The sequence below is a fragment of the Rattus norvegicus genome, chromosome 2, assembly GCF_036323735.1.
Source record: "Rattus norvegicus strain BN/NHsdMcwi chromosome 2, GRCr8, whole genome shotgun sequence".
NCBI lineage: Eukaryota > Metazoa > Chordata > Mammalia > Rodentia > Muridae > Rattus > Rattus norvegicus.
Window position 1 is genome coordinate 174346216 of NC_086020.1, and position 20915 is coordinate 174367130.

Consider the following 20915-nt stretch of genomic DNA (forward strand, 5'->3'; position numbering starts at 1 on the left):
GCCAACCAGAAAGAAAGGCCAGGAGCCTGCTTACGGTGATTTCTACCTAAGGTGCGTTTAAAAAAACAAAAACAAAGAAACAAAAATCCTCTTGTATTTTTCTATTTCTACCTTCTCAGATGTCATTTTGTAAAAAGTTTTTAGGTCTGACTTTGATGAAGCTGACATCTTACTAGTATATATATATATATATATATATATATATATATATATATATATATATATATATATATATATATATATTCTATCTCTGTACCTTCTCCCATCCCGAATATCCACTGTGTGGTGTGCCATTGATAAATCACTCCATTTTCTATATTGATAACCAGTTAAATGGACCCTACAACCTAATGACTTCCGCATACTCAGACAAGCATTAATTTACAGTTACATAGGCCATTTAGTGTGCTTCTGAAAATGGACCCTTCTAACAGCGAGGAAGGATTTAATCATGACTCGTTTTTTCTTATTAAAGTGTTAGTTTAGGAAGTACATTTAAGATTATAATGATGAGCCCAAAAGAAGTACCTAAGAACACATGGAAAGTACAATAGTAATGTGAATACTTTTAAAGAACATTGGAGTTTTGGATCATTAATGATAGTGTTGTTCTGTATTGGGGGGATGTTCTAGAAATAATAAAGACAATAACACAAGGAACAGGACAGGAAAACATGATGGTGGTGTGGAAGGAATCACTTTGAGTGGGTTACAAGGTCTACTTTGCCTAGTCAGTACAGCATAAATTCCCTACAGTGTGGGAAATGGGCAAACAGTTATTTTTCAAAAGTAAAATAAAAGACAGTTCTAGTTCTGGTTTCTTTCCTATTGGAGGGAATGCTAATACACTAGAATCCCTGTTGTTTGCTTTCTACGGATGCTCAGAGAATAACTTTACTTAAAAATTTGTTGTTCCTCTGAAATAATGGTAAAAGTCTGACTTGGGATTCCTGTAGGCAGAATGATCTCATGGGGTCTGGATAAAGCAGGCCTTTGGTTTCAGCATGATTTGGCACTTTTAATAGTTTGGAGATCTACATTTCTGTGCATCCTTTATGAGTCCATTTCATACCTAACCCTTCAATGATACCTTTTATTCTACTTAAGGAAATAGTTAGTTCTCTAAAGTGACTTCTGGTAGTACTTTCTGATAGAAATATAGTATAAGCCATATATATTAATACTAAGTGTACTATAGTCTAGTTTCAAAGTCAAAAGAACAACATAAAAATGATTTCAGTAATATTACTTACCCTAAAAGTCAAAACATCACAACATTGTAATCAATAAAATTTGTTAAATTGACTCTTTTATTTTTTATCCTGAGGCTTCAAGATATATAACAGATTTACATTTCTAGTACGTCTGTTCATACTAACCATGTTTAAAATGTTCAAGAACCACTGTATTTGGCCACTGTCCTGAGCAGAACATTGAATTATAATCATACAAAAAGGGTAGTTTTCTGCTTATGGAGAACAGAATGTCTAAGCTGACTTTGTATAACAATGTTCCTGATGTATATCTGAACTAAGTGTGATCTGGTCCACTGTAGCAGCAATGTGTAATATTGAGGACTGAAATAGAAAGTGTTCAAGTTGGATTGGGGAAGCACCATTGTGCTGTAAATACCCAGCATAGGTCTGAGGGACTATCTTCCATAGTGTTAGACCTCTTGCTGAATGCTTTTTTATGGTCCTGGATTTCCCCAGTACCACAAAATATTAGTAATTCTACGGTTTTGTTTTAAATATTCATTTAAATTCAGGAACTGAGATTCAGGGGTACTTACTGTATTTATTAGATTTTGGTTTGGTAGTGGTCCTTCTGGCTGTTGTTACAAGCTGAGCCTGGCCCTGCCTTAAACTTTAATCTTGAATTATTATGAGCCATGTTATTTTGTGGAAAAATAACATTCTTAAAATTTCATAGCCAATCATATCTAAGTACCAGGCAGACATCTTAATAATAAACTTACTAAACTGTTGTTGCCATTGAGTTCCCATCTCTGAAGCAGCCCTCTCCTTTCTGAAGGCCTTCCTGTCAGTGTGGCCAGTCTAGTGGCTAAGTGTAGTCTCTTACTATTCGAATCCTACACGCAATCTATAGAAATGACTGGCACGAGTCAGAGCTGTCACTTTGGTTTATTACCCTGCAATGGAGGTGTTAGTAGATAGATCTAAAATGGAAGTGGTGGGGGCATGTTTTCTCAGAAAGTGGAGTTTAATGTAATTAGTTTTATTAAACTATAACCTCCGCAAAGATAAACTGCGAGTAAAATACATGGAAGAATCCCGATACAGCAGTCACTTTTTTGAAGTAATTTTTGAGTTGAGTTTATCGACTCTTGAGCTCTGGTTGTAATGAAATATCACATGTAACACTGATCTTGCCTTCAATGAACTTTTGTTTTAGAGAAGTATTTACTAACAAAACAGGTTCTAGCAAATGAGTTTAAGAAGCAATTTTTGAGTCATTGATAAAGCACCACCTAACCCAGAAGGAAGGGGGATGGGGAGCCTGATGCTTTGCTGAGGACATGTGACTGCATCCCAGGAGCACTGTCCTGTGAGAGCCGCCAGTGCTGGGTTTGAAGAACAGGAGTGACATGGATGTAATAATGTGACCAATGTTGATATTTTTATTACACTATAGGGAAGAGTGCAGTACACACATTTTTAAAGTAGTTAAGTAAGACACATCTGAGACAAACTGAGTAACGTATCACAGAAGTGTGGGTAGGTGTCAACAAAGAGGGCTTGTTATTGTGAGGTGGGGAGAGGGGAAAGAGAGGTACTAAATTTGACTTGGGCAAAAATGTAGAGAATACAGAAGACAAAGCAACTTGGTCCAATGTTTAACTCCCTGTCTTCAAATGAAAACCTGTGCCGAGAATTAAATTAAAATTCATGTTCACTTATTAGTCTCATTGACTATTTACCATAGGTGACATACAACCCATCAGATATGAAGCAGACTTCCACGAACTACTAAATATTAGTAAGATCGTGTGAGTTACGTTGTAACAAGGTGAACTGGAGGAGTGACTGGAGGAGTGACTGCAGTGGTTTTGAGCTGTATCTTAAAGATTCAGGGGGACGTAACAGACCTCCCAAATGTATGTCTCTAGCCTGTGCATTTCTTCTTCTGACTCCCTCCTCAACAATCCCTTTACAATACATAAAACAGATCATAATTTTAATATGTTCACAATTAAATTCCTGCCGTTCATTCCTTTAAACCTACTCCTCAACACTGTCCCATGCTAGCAGGTAGCTTCCATTGGGAGTATAAGGAAGCCTTTCTCTGAAGACTCCACCCTGCCCCTGCCAATCCTCTTGTGTCTTCCCTCATACCTTTTGTTTCTCCCCGTCCACTCTGTTCTTAGCCAACCAGAGTCCTGCTGCTCTCCACAGGCTCTGGGTTGTCTTCTTCCTGGTGACTTGGGTTTTTTCTTTCACTTGCGATATTCCTTGCAATATCCTCTGTACTCATTCCTTACTCTGCCAGGTCTTTGCTCAAACACCATCTTTTTGGTAAAGCTTTCCCTGGTTACAAATGCATTCCTCACTCCCTTTCCTCTTCCTTCCTTCCTGGTCTCATTTTTCTTGCTGCGCTCACCAGCTGGCATCCATGTCGTGTGCGTATTGGTATGTTATGTTTCATCACACTGGAACATTAGCTCCGTGAAAGGGTGAATTTGTGGAGCTGTTTCGTTCACTGCTTATCCCTAGAGCTCAGAGTAGTGCCTGGAACATATTAGTCATTCAATCAAATATTTATTAAGTTAATGATTTGGAGCCAGTGAGATTGATCAGCAGGTCAAGGTGCTTGCCACCAAGCCTGATGACCATTGTTCAGTTCCTGGAATTCATGTGATAGAAGGAGAGAACCAACCCCTCGAAGTTCTGCTCAGACCTTCACATATGTACCATGGCACACAGTTACCATTCATACATGCTTAACACACATATGTGCACAAATATACCCATGAATGAATTAGTGTAAAAAATAATTCATGACTTGATAAAAGAGGATTATTTTGGATGAGGAAAATGAAATGAACTTGAAGGAAATATGTAAAGTAGAATGTCAGGGGAGAGTTCATGAATTTAGGAAACACTGGAAAGGAGATTCTGATAGGCAGTTTAAGTGGGAAGACCTTCTGTTGCAGTTCACAGATTATTTGGCTTAATTATACAGACATATTCAGAATTTTTTTTTAATGAAAAGTCAGACAGTGAACATTTTTTCATTAGTTAATTTATTCACTTTACATCTCAATTTTAGCCTCCGCCCTCTCCTCCCATTCCCATTCCACACCCCTTAAGGAGAGCCTCCTCCCTGCCAGGCACCAACCTACCCTCACATATCAAGTCACATAAGTACACCTTCTCACACTGAGACCAGACAGGGCAGCCCAGCTAGGAGAAAGGGATCCAAATGCAGGCAACAGAGTCTGAGTTAGAGAAATCCCCTGCTCCTGTTGTTAAGGTATCCACATGAAGACCAAGCTGAACAGTTGCTAAATATGTGTAGGTAGCCTAGGTTCAGTCCATACACGGTCTGTGGCTGATGGTTCAGTCTCTGTGAGCCCCATACAAAAAAAGCAAAAAAAAAAAAAAAAAAAAAAAAAACATACAATGGGAAAAAAAGAGTGTCTTCAACAAATTGTGCTGGCCTAGCTGAATGCCTGTATGTAGAAGAATTCAAATAGATCCATATCTATTACCCTGCACAAAACTCAAATCCAAGTGTATCAAAGACCTCAACATAAAACTGGATACACTAAATGTAATAGACAAGAACGTGGAGAATAGCCTTGAACGCATTGGTACAAGAAACAACTTCCTGAACAGAATACCAACAGCTCAGGCACGAAGATCAACAATTAATAAGTGGGACCTCATGAAACTGAAAAGCTTTTGTAAGGCAAAGGGTACCATCAATAGGACAAAATGGCAGCCTTCAAAATGGGAAAAGATCTTTACCAACCATATATCTGACAGAGATAATAAACACAGTGTATAAATAACTCAAGAAATTAGACACCAACAACCAAAATAACCCAATTAAAAGTGGGATAAAGAACTAAACAGAGAATTCTCAAAGGAAGAATCTCTAATGGCTAAGAAGCACTTAAAGATATGTTCAGTGACTTTTGTCATCAGAGAGATGCAAATCAAAATGACTGGGAGATCCCACCTTACACCCATCAGAATGACAGAGATCACAAACTCAAGTGACAGCACATGCTGGTGATGACATAGAGAAAGAGGAACGCTTCCTACATTGCTGGTGGGACGGCAAACTTGTACAACCACTTTGGAAATCAATCTGGCAGTTTCTCAGAAAATTGGTAATAGTTCTACCCCAAGACACAAAAGATGTTCTACCATCTACAAGGCAAAACATGTTCACAGCAGCTTTAGTTGTAATAGCCTAAAATCGGAAAGAATCCAGATGTCCCTTAACCAAAGATTGGATAAAGAAAATGTGGTACAGCTGCATAATGGAATACTGTTTAGCTGTTAAAACACAAAAATACCCTGAAAGTTGCAGGCAAGGAGATGGAGCTAGAAAATATCATCCTGAGTGAGGTAATCCAGACCCAGAAAAAAACACATAGTATATACTCACTTATAAGTGGATATTAACCGTAAAGTACAAGATTACCATGCTACATCCATAGACCCAAAAACTAAAACAGGCATCAGAAAAGGAACTAGGTAAGGGAGCTGGTGTGGAGGGGAATGAAGGTGGGAAGAGGAACTAGGATTGGGGGTGAGAGGGGTGGAAGAGAGAGGGAAATGAGTGGTGGAGCGTCTCTGGGACAAGCCAGAGCTCTGGGGTGGAGAAGGATCCTGCTATGATATGGAGTGACCCTAGCTGAGACTCCTAAAAGCAGGGGATATGGAGTCTGAAGTGTCTGCCTCCTCTATCCAGGCAGGACTTTCTTTTTTTTTTTTTTTTTTTTTTTTTTTTAACTTGAGTATTTCTTATATACATTTCGAGTGTTATTCCCTTTCCCGGTTTCCGGGCAAACATCCCCCTAATCCCTCCCCCCTCCCCTTCTTTATGGGTGTTCCCCTCCCCATCCTCCCCCCATTTCCGCCCTCCTCGCAACAATCTAGTTCACTGGGGGTTCAGTCTTAGCAGGACCCATGGCTTCCTCTTCCACTGGTGCTCTTACTAGGATATTCATTGCTACCTATGAGGTCAGAGTCCAAGGTCAGTCCATGTATAGTCTTTAGGTAGTGGCTTAGTCCCTGGAAGCTCTGGTTGCTTGGCATTGTTGTACATATGGGGTCTCGAGCCCCTTCAAGCTCTTCCAGTTCTTTCTCTGATTCCTTCAACGGGGGTCCTATTCTCAGTTCAGTGGTTTGCTGCTGGCATTCGCCTCTGTATTTGCTGTATTCTGGCTGTGTCTCTCAGGAGCGATCTACATCCAGCTCCTGTCGGTCTGCACTTCTTTGCTTCATCCATCTTGTCTAATTGGGTGGCTGTATATGTATGGGCCACATGTGGGGCAGGCTCTGAATGGGTGTTCCTTCAGTCTCTGTTTTAATCTTTGCCTCTCTCTTCCCTGCCAAGGGTATTCTTGTTCCCCTTTTAAAGAAGGAGTGAAGCATTCACATTTTGATCATCCGTCTTGAGTTTCATTTGCTCTAGGCGTCTAGGGTAATTCAAGCATTTGGGCTAATAGCCACTTATCAATGAGTGCATACCATGTATGTCTTTCTGTGATTGAGTAACCTCACTTAGGATGATATTTTCCAGTTCCAACCATTTGTCTACGAATTTCATAAAGTCATTGTTTTTGATAGCTGAGTAATATTCCATTGTGTAGATGTACCACATTTTCTGTATCCATTCCTCTGTTGAAGGGCATCTGGGTTCTTTCCAGCTTCCGGATATTATAAATAAGGCTGCGATGAACATAGTGGAGCACGTGTCTTTTTTATATGTTGGGGCATCTTTTGGGTATATGCCCAAGAGAGGTATAGCTGGATCCTCAGGCAGTTCAATGTCCAATTTTCTGAGGAACCTCCAGACTGATTTCCAGAATGGTTGTACCAGTCCAGGCAGGACTTTCAATGGAAGAAACGGAATACAACCCCCCTACACACACACACACACGCACACACGCACGCACGCACGCACACGCACAGGCACAGGCACACGCACAATCTTCTACCCAAAATCTGCCCTGGCTACAAGATGTGCAGGGAAAAAGATGAAGCATTTTTGAATTTACCATCCAAGTGACTTCTGTCAGGACTACAGAGTTCTACCAAAAGCAAATGTAGATAAGATGTGGTCACACATGGCTGCTTTAGCAAAATATTATCAAACATGTTGGATCATATTTGGTCGAGAAGCTATAGTGTGCCATCTCCTGCTATGACTCAAGATTATAATTTTGAGTTTGTTTTTTTTTTTTAACATTGAACAATGTTTATTTGAGCAAAGAAGGGCTTCAAGAACCAGCCCCCTTGGAGAAAAAGAGGTTCAGAAAACTACCCAGCAACCTGGAAGCCACATTTATTTAATTTTAATCTTACTTTTTATAATGCTTTTTAATGTATCTCAATTAAAATAAAATTACATCACTTTCCCATTTCCTTTTCCTCCCTCTCACCCCTCTTAGCGATCCTCTCTTGAAGTTCTCCCAAGACCCTTCTCCACTCTTGAGTAATAGCTTTCTCTTGTTTGATTATTATTATTACATACCTATGTGTATATGCAAATATATGTATATACAAAGATGCATTATGTGTGTAGTATATACATATATACACTATATATGTATACTGTGTGTATATATATATATGTGTTTGTGTATGTATGTTTGTATCCTGCTGTGACTGTTTATGTAGTTTGTGTGTATATGCTTTCAAAGCTGACCACTCTGTGTGAGACGAGCACTAAGGGGGTTCATCCTTGGGAGAGCCTAATTCTCCTCTCCCAGCAGTTGTTACTGCCTGCACTTCTTGGTCTAGGGGTGGAACCCTGCGAGAGTCTATCCTTTCCGTGTCAGTATGACCATGGACATTGCCGTTGTTTTGGTCTTGTTTATGCAGCCATTTCTAGAAGGAGCTATTTCACAGCACACTCCTGCTATTATGGCTCTCACACTCTCACAACCTGTTCTTGTGTGACGTCCCCTGAGCCAAAGACGCAAGAGCTGTGACATGGATGTGTCTGCTGGTGCTGGTCTCCGCATGGTCTGTTGATGTCTGCATGTTATACAAGTGTCGTTATTAGTGAAGCCTCCGGTTTCTGTGAAAGATGCTTCATTGCTAAGGGGCAGCAGCTACATGTATCTGTGGATATAGGACTAAGATCTAGAAGGTAGTAAGAAGTGAATGCTGCTCTACAAAGTACTGATAGTAGATTCTTTTTTAAAGTCCATGTCTTCACAGCTCTTGGAAGCCAGCCAGGTTTCCAGTACGGTCATGATTTCTACAGATATTTTTGAGTGAAAATATGATGCAAATTTTCATATGAAAGAAATATCTCTTTGCAGAAATGTGCAAAGTAGATATAAAAAGAGGATGGGAGTTGTGGATGAGGGCAAGTGTTTGTGGGCTCCTGGAGCTGGTTACAAGGAAAGGGCTGGTAAGTAAGAGGACGGAGTCAAAGGATGGAATACAAGTCATTTTCTGGGATTTGTTACTTTGTCGGTTGTGGGGTCAAGAAGACAGTCAAGTCAGGTTCTCTAGGAATAATTAAAAGAGCCTGTGAAAGAGCGTGTGAGAGCAGTAGAGTGAAGGCTTCTAGCCAGAGGTGAGCTGCACTTGGGGCGGGCTGATACCGTATTTGGGGGACTGAGAGTCTTGTCTGTAACAGAACTTGCAATTAAATTTCATATGCTAACAGTTATAGAAAAATGGCAGATTGTGAAATTTTAATAAGTTTTATGATCAGTACAGATTCTGTACTTGTTCTAGACTTACATGTGGGTGTCTCATCAGTCTATATTGTGCTCTTCTATATTCCATTTTAAAATACTTAGTTATGTATTGTTAATGATTAATATAAAATTGATATTATGAAATTAGCAGAACGGTAAGCCATATTCTACACACATAGTTAATAGTTAATCCAATTAAATCCCAGGAGATTCCTAAAAATATTTTAAAATAAATAAGCAAAGTAATTTTATATGAATTAATTTTAACCCTAAGTTTGAAAGTCTCAGCCATATGTATATGTATACATGATATGTACAAATGAGAAGATTGTAAAATACTTTTACAGTACCTTTATTTTTGTCCTGTGAGATCTGTAAAGCATGAGTCCTTCAGCTTACCCTCCACCAACGCTGCTGGTTCCAAGAATCAAGCTTGGATGCCCATGCCTGTGGGGCTGCCTCCCCAGCCTCTGCATTTTCTTTAATAGCAGTTATAACTTACTGTCATTTATGTTACTCATTTCCATTATCTCTTCCTAAATTACAACTTACCTCAATATTGAAATCTAGAACAAAATACCTAATGGAAATTGTAGTCCAAATATGGAAGTGGGAAATGCATTGAAACCGAGAGTGAACTATAAGCTGTTGGGGTTATTTATGTTAAGCTCTACATGACATGGTAAGTTATTGTTGATAAAAAAAATTAATTGCTTAATGTGATGTTGATTCAGTAAGAGCTATTAATTCCCAGATAGTTTTGTGAATATACTTTTTTTTTTTAAAAGTGAATTTTGTTGTGTTCTTAGAATTACACTGAAGGCTTTTCTCATTAGGCACAGTTCATCAAATGACCTCTTAGATTTAAATTTTTGGTGCATCCAAACCTGGGAATTTTTAAAATCAAGGGTCCTATTAATGATAATATTTATACATAGAATTCTGTGTTATAGGAACTTTATATGAAACTCGAGTTTTAGAGATGACAAATGAGGTGACTAGGGTCACAGAAATTAAATTATTTAAGAGCATGTGATGGTAAATTAAGTAGACAAGACTCAAACCCAATTATCCCTTCCACTAGATCAGATTGAAATAGATTATCTATTGCCTATTTTCATGATATTTTTGTTATAATCTATTTGAAATCATAGGCTTTTACAGTACTTATTAAGTTCATCTACAAATGTTAGAGATCATTTTTTACTTCAACCTTAAAAGTTGCGGTTTTTATTTTACTAAAGAAAGCAATGCATGAAATACATAAAGATCATGTTTTATCTACTAAATAAAAAATTAAGTGTCAATATGAAACCTTCCATTTAAGTTGTTATAAATATAATGTAATACACTTTAGTCAAATATTCAAAAGCTTTGACTTGTGGGCTAACAAAATAAACTTGTAAAGCAATATGTATCCGAGTATAAACATTGTTCCATGTCCTATTCATCAGCTTCTTTTCTAAAGAAAGCTTTAGGTTTTCATATTATAAACATATCATTTTGTGTAATGACAAAGAGTTAAGTTTTACTTTCCTACCTCTTCACCTTCAGTGCCCTGTTCCCTAACTATAGTGCTATGCCTTAATCGTCAAGGTTTCGCATTTGAAGGAAAGGGAAGTCAGTATAAACTTGTATTCTGAAGCAGCACATTGGCTCTTTTTCATTGTCTCAGTCCTTTAGATTAGTGCGTTGGCATTTGATGTGCTTGCCGAGACGGAGGGGAGCGATGGTTTAGTTCAGTGGGAAGAATTGGTGGCTAATGAAGGGAGAGTCACACAGCCTGGCTACACAGGCTGTTCCTATCAGTGGGGATTGTGCCTTCATGAAGAAAACTAAAGCATATGTGTGGTCACAACCAATCCTTGTCATTATGCCATGAAAGCCTCAGAATTTGTGATCAAAGCAGTGAGCTTATCCCAAATTGTGACATAACCTCTGTTTGAACCTATCTCGTTTTTATTTTAGGAGATGATAAAGTTTGACCATGTCACCTGCCTCTAAACCTATCTGCCTAATTAACTAATAGAAATTAAAATTATTGTCGTCAAGCTGGAGGAAAATGTGACTTGCGAATCTATGTGTCTTTTGTCAGTGTTGTTTGCTTGTCATGTCCCACTGATGTTTTAAAGTATCGCTAACATGTGGTTTTTATCCAGAGCTGAGTATTCTGTTCAGATGGATATGAAACATACTTCACTTTGTAAGTGTGCATTTAAAGTATCAGAAAGACATAGTCTTTGACTCTGTTACTAAATTTCATCTGTCAAGGAAAATAATCTTGACTGGGAATATTTAGTATTATATCACAGCGTGATTCTTAGAGAAATGCTGTTTTCAAAAGGGAACTCTGCTAGATGCCTGAATTCTGTCATTGTCCATGATAATGCACTGGCTCTGCAGATGCATGTTTCTTGGGTTTATATCGGTGTCTTGATTAAGTTCATGTTTGTTTCATCTTAAGAGTGGATTCAACTTTCATCAACTTATGGTGTTTACTAGAGATTGCAGTATGTTTCTCTACATTCCCTTCCTAGTAATTTAATTGTGCTTATATGATTATGTCCTTCATAACATATCATATCTTCATGATAGCTCTTCAGTGTTAATTTTATAGATAGGCATGTTCTATTTCAGTTTGTGTTGTTCCAAAATGTCCCCTTTTCTGGGTTTTCATTAGGCCTTGGTATTTAGAATTTTTTTCACATTGTACTTTTTCATTTCTCTTTATTTTCAACTCTAAGCCAATTGAATGTTTTCTCATTGATCATTAAGAATGAATGACATATACATATCTTAAGATACCTTCCTTATCAGGAATGCCCTTATCTTTCCCTCTGCTATTTTTTTTTATTTAAATGCCACTTTTTGCTCAGTATTTGTCTGTGTGCTCATGTGTACGAGTGTAGGTGCAGGGATGCCACAGCAGCCATGTGAGGACCAGAATGATAACCTCTGGTGTGACACTGGCCCACAAGCTCTTAGGGATTCTTCTGTCTCCACCCACATCTCTCTCTTGTGGCGACACTGGGATTCGAATCATACCCTACAGCATCAGCCTTTAACCGGGGACCTAGGGCTCCCCGCTCAGGTCCGCATGTCTGCACAGCAAGCACTTTGCCTACTGAGGCATTCCCCTAATCCTCAGTACCATTTCTCTTCAGTAATTAATTTAACAGATTTTTACTCAATGCCCAGTGTGTTGTGCACTGTGTATGGGCTGGAGTATGTAACCAAGAACAAAATACTTAGGTTGTACCTTTTCTTAGTATCTCGGTTTCAGAGGAAAAATGCAAACAGGTAATTATAAACAGACTGGGAAAGTGCTACAGTGTATTCTTTGACTTCAGCGCTCTGTGAGCACCCTAACTTTGAGGCTTCATTTTTTATCTTTTGACTTCTGAATGCTGTTTCTACAGCCAGTTTTACCGTAATAAATGATTCTCTTCTTGTACTTTTCACAGATCTCTCACTTTGATCTGTGTTTTATATGGACAGGAAATACTTCTTCTCTGTTCAAAGTTTAACACAATTGTCTGTAAAGATTAAGAACTAAGTAATTATTTTTGAAATTAAATATTGTATCACCCTTTTTATCTACCCAAGGTTTGATCCAAAAAGAACTTAACAGTACTGTGAACATTGAGAGGTGAAGTCATGCAGTCCTAAGGAAAGCTTTAAGTTTAGGCATAACCTGGGCTGCATAGTAAACTCCAGGATGCCTGTACTACAGTGTGAATCCTTGTCCCAAAAAAGTCAGAAAAAGTAAAACCAAAGGAATTCACTTTGTTTTATTCCTAAACTAAAAGGTGTGTTTGCACGCTATTTCTATTTCTGCCTATACTGAATTCTTCCTACCATTTTGTGTTCCAGAAATGCACTATCAGTTAATATATAAATAACTCATTATTAAAATAAGCATACAACCATTATGGCCAACTCAAATGCACAAAACACACCCAAGTTTAAATCTGACCTTGATTCATATGAAGGTGGTAGAAAATCCATCCATAATTATTAAAATGGTAGGACAAGGCCATCCATTTCTTAAGGCCTGAATGAGAATCCAGGTTTGGATGAGTGTCTAGAACATTAGCCTTTCTGCTTCCCATCCACTCAGCTCTTTAGTCTTATTCTTAGACTAAGATGTATGGTCTTTGGAGGCAGGCACCTTTGCCCCTTATACCATGTTTCTTTTAGGAAACCCTTCAGATGCCAGGTCATCATTGTCTGGTGTTAGCTTCTCAAAACAACAAAAACAACAAAACCTACATTGAGCCACTAGGCTCAGTGGGAAGGGTATCCCCTTCAAAGGATACTTGCCTGGGTAAGAAGTAAAATCCAATCTGTCTTCACTCTGCCCACTAAGTCCAGAGCTCCATTTTATATCTTCTCTTAAACCTCATATATCTTCTGCTTCCCCACCCTGCCATCCCTTCTCCTTCCCTCCAGGCTAAATAAAGCTGATCATAGATTTTAAGAAACGTGTTTTCATTAATCTTTGGAAGAATCATATACCCATCTCTAGCTTCTGTTCACTCTGTCAGTAAGTCTGTTTGGTTTGTGCGTGTGTGCATGTATGTAAGGGTGTGTGTTGGGGGGGTGTTCCATGGTGCCCACCTGGAGGACAGCTTTTGGGAGTCCTTTCTTTCCACCTTGGGTCGATGGGAGGTCAAACTCAGGTCTTCGGGCTTATACAATGAGAACTTTCACTGATCAGCCATCTTATGCAGTTGTTGTTTTTTAAAGACAGGGTTCTACTGTATAGACTAGACTGGCTTCCAGCTAACTCTGTGATCCAAAATAGCCTTTCCCTCCTGGTAACTTGTCTTTCTTCCTTCAACTTTCTGAGTGCTAGAGTCACACGCCACCACGCCCACCTTACTTTTATTCAATCATTTATAAGATCAAGCCACTAGCTCACCTTACAAACTTGTTATGAAGATGAAGTATGGTAAAGTTTATTAAAAATCTAGGTCTAATCTAACACACCATAAATGTTAGCTTATACAAATTTATTATTACTCTTTTCTACATTAAAAAAATATACATTTGCCATTCTTTATTTTGCAATTAGAGATTAGGATTACAGACATGGCTTAGGGATGGTGTTCTTAACATTTTTGTGTGTAAAGCTATCTAATTTAAATTTAAACTTTTAACAAGGTTCTTCTTTGAAAAATAAATGTCCACTTTAAAAGTCTTTCAAGTCTAATGATCATGCAGTTGTGGGGCATTTGAAGGACAAGCTCATTCTACCCTGATTAGTTAATTATCGTGACTGTAAACAAAAGATGTGCAATTCAAAGTCAAACAGCATTCCATGTGGACTATGAGAGTGATAATAGCTTAATTCTTGCTGGATCTTTTCTCTCTGCTGTGGCAATTTCATACTGACCCTGTCCAAAATCTGATGACCTCTCTATTTTACTACTGTTTGGAAATTCAGACCTGTGATAGCTGGCCCTGAGGGGGTTTCTGAAAGACTACTGAGGCACTGACCCATGTCAAGACTGGATTTCAAGTCTGTTCTACAGGGCCTCTGAAAAAGTTACATATGTGCCTTATGACGACAAAGACTACATTTTCCCCTGTTTAAATATTAGTATTGCAGCCATTATATTTAATTTAATCTGTTTCTTATGTTGTTTTCTAGACTGATGATTTTGATATTTTATTAGAAGTGGTTTCTTAAAAACTTTTATGTTTTAATGTGAAATTTACTGTTTATCTATATCTAAAATGCAAATAACTATTTCTTGTTGATAAAAAGACCAAAGTAGACATTTTAACTCATATTGTATAAAGATGGTTTTCTGCTACAAATTCTAAATAATTCACTTTTTTAAATCTATCTTGTATGTTTTTCTGGTTATGATCTTCTTTCTTAACAGAAAGTTCAAGACAGAACAAAGAGAAAAAAATTCCCTACATTTTGTTGTTGTTGTTGTTGTGATTCTGTGTAATAGGAAATAATCAGACCATGTTACATATATCTAGTCTATATCCTATATTTTCTGATATAACGTTTCTCTCATTTTTATATAGGAATTGATTCCTGAATTTTATTATCTCCCTGAGATGTTTGTCAACTTCAATAATTATAACCTTGGAGTGATGGATGATGGGACAGTGGTGTCTGATGTTGAACTTCCTCCTTGGGCCAAAACCTCGGAAGAATTTGTTCGCATAAACAGATTGGTAAGATAGTAATCATCTGCTCTGTCATGTGTTGATGTAAAACATTAACCCTTGTCTTTCTGTACAGTGCTGTAGCTGATAGGAGCTGCTGAACCTAATAAAGTACTTCACTAATGGCCATATACCTCTTAAAATTATACTGCATTAAAAGTAGAGTGGTTTGCTTCATGCAAAATTTAAGTTGTTTTAATATGTTCTTGACAATTTAACATTATAACTAATCAATGTTAGAGAGCCTGGAATCATTTGCATTTTTAAGCATGAGCCTCTCTTGACAAGAAAGGATCATTTTGTGTTCCAGCCTAGAAGATTAGTAATAAACAACACATTCAAGTTATGTCATGTACACATAGTTTGAAAGAACACTTTATACAATATTTTCAGTATAAAAACTTAAAAGCATAGTACTTACTGTGCTTAAAAACACTATATTATTATCCTATTATATAATGTACAGTTGTATTTTATTTTGAAGTTTTACAAAAGTATGGAATGAAGGAGTATTCTCAATATTTAAGAGTGTTGTTTTTGCCATTCTCCATATTAACAATACAATTTTGGACTATAAAGATGTGCCAGGTGAGTATATACATACTCATAAAATAAGTAGATCTTTAAAAATTCAAATATAATTTTAATTATCTGGTGTTTTTATTTTATGATTAAACAAAAAAATACATTTAGGTTTTCCAGGTAGCATTGTTTATTTTTATACCAGTAATTATATTTTAACTTTATCTTCCAGAATCTGATTATAATCCCACTACTACTGACATGTCACATTTATACATAATAAATATACAATACAGTGGATAGATAGACTTCCGAGTTCAAGCAGACTGCCCAGTCATGGGTCAATCACACTGTCAGTTGTGGGGTCCTAGGCAAGTTAGTAATTAGTTACTGTAGTAGTATTTGTGATACATAAAGCATTTTACTTATGACCCAAGCATTTTAAAAGATTTATTTATTTTTATTTATATGAGTACACTGCAGCTGTCTTCAGACACACCAGAAGAGGGCATCAGATCCCATTACAGATGGTTGTGAGCCACCATGTGGTTGCTGGGAATTGAACTCAGGACCTCTGGAAGAGCAGTCAGTGCTTTTAACCCCTGAGCCTTCTCTCCAGCCCTAACCCAAGCATTTTTAAGATTCTCACTTGACTAGTATGACAGGACAAGACAAAGCTTAGCTCTAAAAGAAGCTGAGGAAATGCTAGTCACTACGTATGACTGACTGTACCTCAGGGACATAGAGACGTTATTACAGGTACATTTGTACTATGACTGCTCTTTACTTTCGTGTTTGACCTTTTAGAATAGGTTCATTGAGCCGTGATTTGCATATAAAAATAAACATTTTAAACATATACTCCTTAGTGAGCTTCAGTAAATTAGTGCAGTACCAACTCCCTGTGATCCAGCTTCAGAGTGCTCCCCTTAGCTTCAGAAAGTTCTCTCGGGCCACTCTGTTCAGTCTGCAATGCCAATCCTGTCCCAGACAGCCACATATTGTATCTCTGTAGGTGCTTTTATAGACATTTAAATTAGTGGCATCGTTCAATATGTTGTCATCTTGTGTCTGGCTTCTATGGCTTTGTATGATGCTCTTGAGATCTATCCATGTTGCTATATATAGCCATAATTGATTTCTTTGCATTGCTGTTGGTTATTATTGGCTATTATATAGATATGCCATATATTAGTTATTTTAGAAATTAAGGAACATTGGCAGGTTTTTTTTTTCAGTTTCTGGCTATTATGAGTGTGTAAATGACTTAGCATGAACATCTGTTTTTGTTTTCTTTGAGGAGATTTCTGAGAATGGAGTTTTTTCTAGGAATATGTTGCGAGCGCAGTCTGGTACATTAGTGTGCATCAGTGTTTGAACTTTGAATTTTTCTGTGTCCTTCACAAGGTTCACCATTATCAATATTACAGACTTAAGATATTCTAGTAGGTATCTGTTGTAATTTACACTGCTCTTACAACCAGCAATGTTTAACATTTCTCTCACAGGGTTTGTTGATACTCAAATGCATGTGCTGCCACATGCTTTCAGTCCCAGCATTTGAAAGGCAGAGGCGGGCAGATTGCTGAGTTCAAAAATAGCCTGGTCTACAGAGTGAGTTCCAGGACAGCCAGGGCTACACACAGAGAAACTCTGTCTCGAAACCCACCTCCCATCCCAAATCATTTTCTAACTATTTCATTGTAGAACTGGTTTCAGAAATACTATTTAAATATGCAAGTTTCAGGCAAGGGATATAGCTCTTTGCCCTGCAGTTTTCCCCTGTGAACATTCAGGTCTGTTTGGGAAATGGGCTTTTCTTTTCTTTTTTTTCCTTGAGACAGGGTCTTATGTGTCCGTGACCCAGCTTCTAGGTAGCCCAGGAAGACCTTGAACCTTTGTTCCTCCTGTCTCTATCCTCTGAGTGTCCAGATTATAAGCGTACACCACAGTACAGCGCAATGAACATGCGTCTTCAGGCCTGCCAGACTCTGCAAACTGAACTATGTCTATGCCCATGGAAAAGATTTTCCAAAGACATAAAGAAAAATACATGTGTACATTTCTAACTTAGCAAATCATCTTTCGGTGGGATTTTAATTTTGCCTGCCCATGCTTTAAACTCAGAAGTGAAGATAAAGTAATATAGAAAATAATGTTTCATTCTATTACCTATGGATTTACTATAACTCAGAAAGTTTACTTAACAATCTTCACAGCAGTTTCTACTCTCATGAATTTGATACAAATCTTTACATTTAGTGTTCCAAATTAGGTTATATTCCCAAACAAAGCCAAATAAAAATTCATTGCAAATCAAATGTAAGCATAGTGTGTAGATGAATATCTATCACAATAATTTGTAATTGCAAAAATATTTGGTTTTATTCATGTGCCTTTATGAATGAACTTTAATAACTTGCTCATTCTAAAATAATTGATGTGCATCTGTGGGGAACAAAGCTCTCTGCAATGCAGTGCACGTTGGTGCACTTCATAATTTCTTTTAACTCTCTATCAATGACTGAATTGCTAGTTGTGTTTTATATGGCTGTTACCATGTTATCACATGAGGTTTATCCTGTCCTCTTTTGGTTTACCTCTGCAAATCCACAGATTTTATGCAATGATTTTAGCTCATGAAATGCATACTACTTTGATCTGTGACCTTTTTGTGGTGCTAATCGGGTTCCTGATATCATTATACCTTACTCATTAATCATATTTCCTGCAGCCCGTCAGGCAGCCAGACAGCACGAGTCCCTGTTTCCAGCCCTCTGTTGGCAGGTTTCTGCTTTTCCAGATTATTACAGACGATACTTTGGCTTCTCATAGCTAGAGCCACATCAAGCTGTGTATTACAATTAAAGTCAGATGGTCCTCAGGTTGAACAGGGATATAGTGTTGCAGCTGTCTCTCTTCTGGAACAAGCCAACACTAAGAACAGATGATCTATAGGGCAGTGGATAATAAAAGATTGTACAACACTTGGTTGGTAGCTGAGAATCACAGAATTAATTAACTGCATAGTTAATTTAGGATACCCCGTATTTCTTCCTTAAGTATTTGTTTGTTCAAATAATTACTCAGGGGATTGATATTTTGCAGTATCATACAATTTTGTTGGTAGGTCAGTAATATTACATATCCTACTTGTATTGCCTGACTGTAACTGCTGTCTTAGCCAACATGTTTCCTCAGTGCTTTGTGTAGGAAATGAAGATCTAAATGTGGACTGGCTAAGTGATGTCCTCAGCACAGAAGACAATGTTTTCCATATTTTAGGAGGAAAAGCCACCTAAATTTAATCTTTTAGACAAATTGTATTCTCTTTGTACTAAACATATGGAATCCAGGTAAAATCATAGCAATTTCGGCTACATTCCTGAGATTAATCTATCTTACCTATACTGGGAAGAATAATTATTCCAAATACTGCTTAGAAATATAAATGCAAAACAGACTTTTATATTTTCAATAGAATAAAAATGTATGAGTTTGGAGTGTTCAATGTTTATCGGAAGGGGACCTATATTATACTCCCTCTCATCTTGTCAAGTTTTAGCTTGAATAAGAAACAGAAAACACGCATACTAAGAGTACTAACAGAACGACCGCTCCTCAAAGTTTTCGGCATGGACTGTTTTTGTTTGGCTTCTGGATGTAGACTATATTTGTACTCTTGTAGCAGTAATCAGTGCATCAGCATGCATTTGTTTGAGAATCTGTCTGTGGGCCAGCACTATTGGGCCGCACCAATAATCCAAAGGTATCCCAGTTTTCGGAGGTTACTTCTTTGATAGCTTAGTGTGTTTAGTGCTTCCAGGTAGCAGGAGCCAGCACACACTACATGGTGCTGATGCGGCGTCTTAAGGATACCAGTCAGAATCACATTCGTGTACGTCTGTAGCTTTTGTTTTCTCTGCTGCTTCCTTATAGTCACATGGCAATCAACTGTTTGAGAAGTTATAGAAAATAAATGTTTTACTACGTCTCCAATATCATCCAAGGATGTACAAGAAAATTGGAAAGGTTATTATTTTTTATAGCTGTCTTTGACAGAAAATAGAAATTATAGATTTTATATCCTCATAGGGTTTTTCTTACCCCATCTATTGCTTTCATTTAAATCCACTTACTTAAACCAGCAGAGATCTTATATTTCTATGTAAATTAGATCAATCTTTGAGCACTTCTCTCTTTGAACCGGACATGTTCTGTTTCAAGCTTGCCTTAGCTGTTGAGAGTGAGAACCACATGTCCTTAATGGAAACTACAAGGAGGTAACATTTTAAAACCCTGCCTCTTGTAAACAGTGTGTTTTTTCTATTTTGTACAACTGAAATGCCAGGAGCCTACATGTTGTTTTTCATATTGTTCCTTTTCTAGTTGGCTTCTCCTTTACCACATTGATATTTACATGGACAATTCTATAAACAGCCATGGTGGTCGTAATTTGTAATAATGATTCTCGACTATATGTCCTTCATCTTACAAAACAGGAGCATATGTATATGAAATTGGAAATTATCATTTAAATTACTATAATTTGTTTTCAGTCTTGTATAATTGCTGTGGAAGGTTTAGTTTTTAAAATGACAATACAAAAATAAGCAAAAGAGATGTACATGGTAGATTGGCATTGTTATATAATTTGCTATAAAATATTTAGTTTACCAAAATAGGACTCTAGAGCAGATAAGTGGCACATCAGACAAAAGTAGTTGCCATGCAAACCTGACAGTCCGATGAGATCTGGAATCCTGGAACCTATGCTGAGAGAAAAGGATGGCTCAGAAGTTGTTCTGTAATCTCTACATGATTGCTGTGGCACGCACACACATAGAACCCATTTTTAAAAGTAGGTGTCCCGTAGGATACTTTGTTAATTCTTTCCAAATATGTCTACAATCTTGGTGAAAAGCCAATCCAGGCAACGAAAGAGTTGGGGTTTTGGAAGAGAGAGTAGTTACTGGTGTTGAGGTACTAGCTCTGTTCATAGATGTGCTTGGGAGAAGAAGGAGGGAGGGGAGAGAACACAATAAAAGAGATATTACTACTTAGTCACAATCCTCCTGCCTCTGACTCTTGCAGTGCTAGGATTATGGGCTTGCACCATCATGACTGGTCTGCTTTTATCTTGGCAGACCAGGACAAAATGATCCGGAAAAGCAATCAGTCATTGTGCCTCAAATTTTGGGGAAAGAACACACCTGAAAGAGAGTTGATACCAATTTATTTTTAAAAATAAAAGTCTAGTAATTAGAGAAACATAAGAGAAATA

At 37.6% G+C, this 20915-nt stretch overlaps 1 protein-coding gene across 5 annotated transcripts in view; it reads left to right on the forward strand.

The window, feature by feature from the left end:
• Window positions 1-20915, forward strand: part of Lrba (LPS responsive beige-like anchor protein) — a 581207-nt gene that overhangs the window by 426886 nt on the left and 133406 nt on the right. For all 5 annotated transcript variants that reach the window (XM_039102651.2, XM_039102649.2, XM_039102652.2 and 2 more), the window contains one exon: window positions 14966-15118. In XM_039102651.2, the coding sequence (XP_038958579.1) occupies window positions 14966-15118 (153 nt within the window). The remainder of the gene's footprint in view (window positions 1-14965; window positions 15119-20915) is intronic.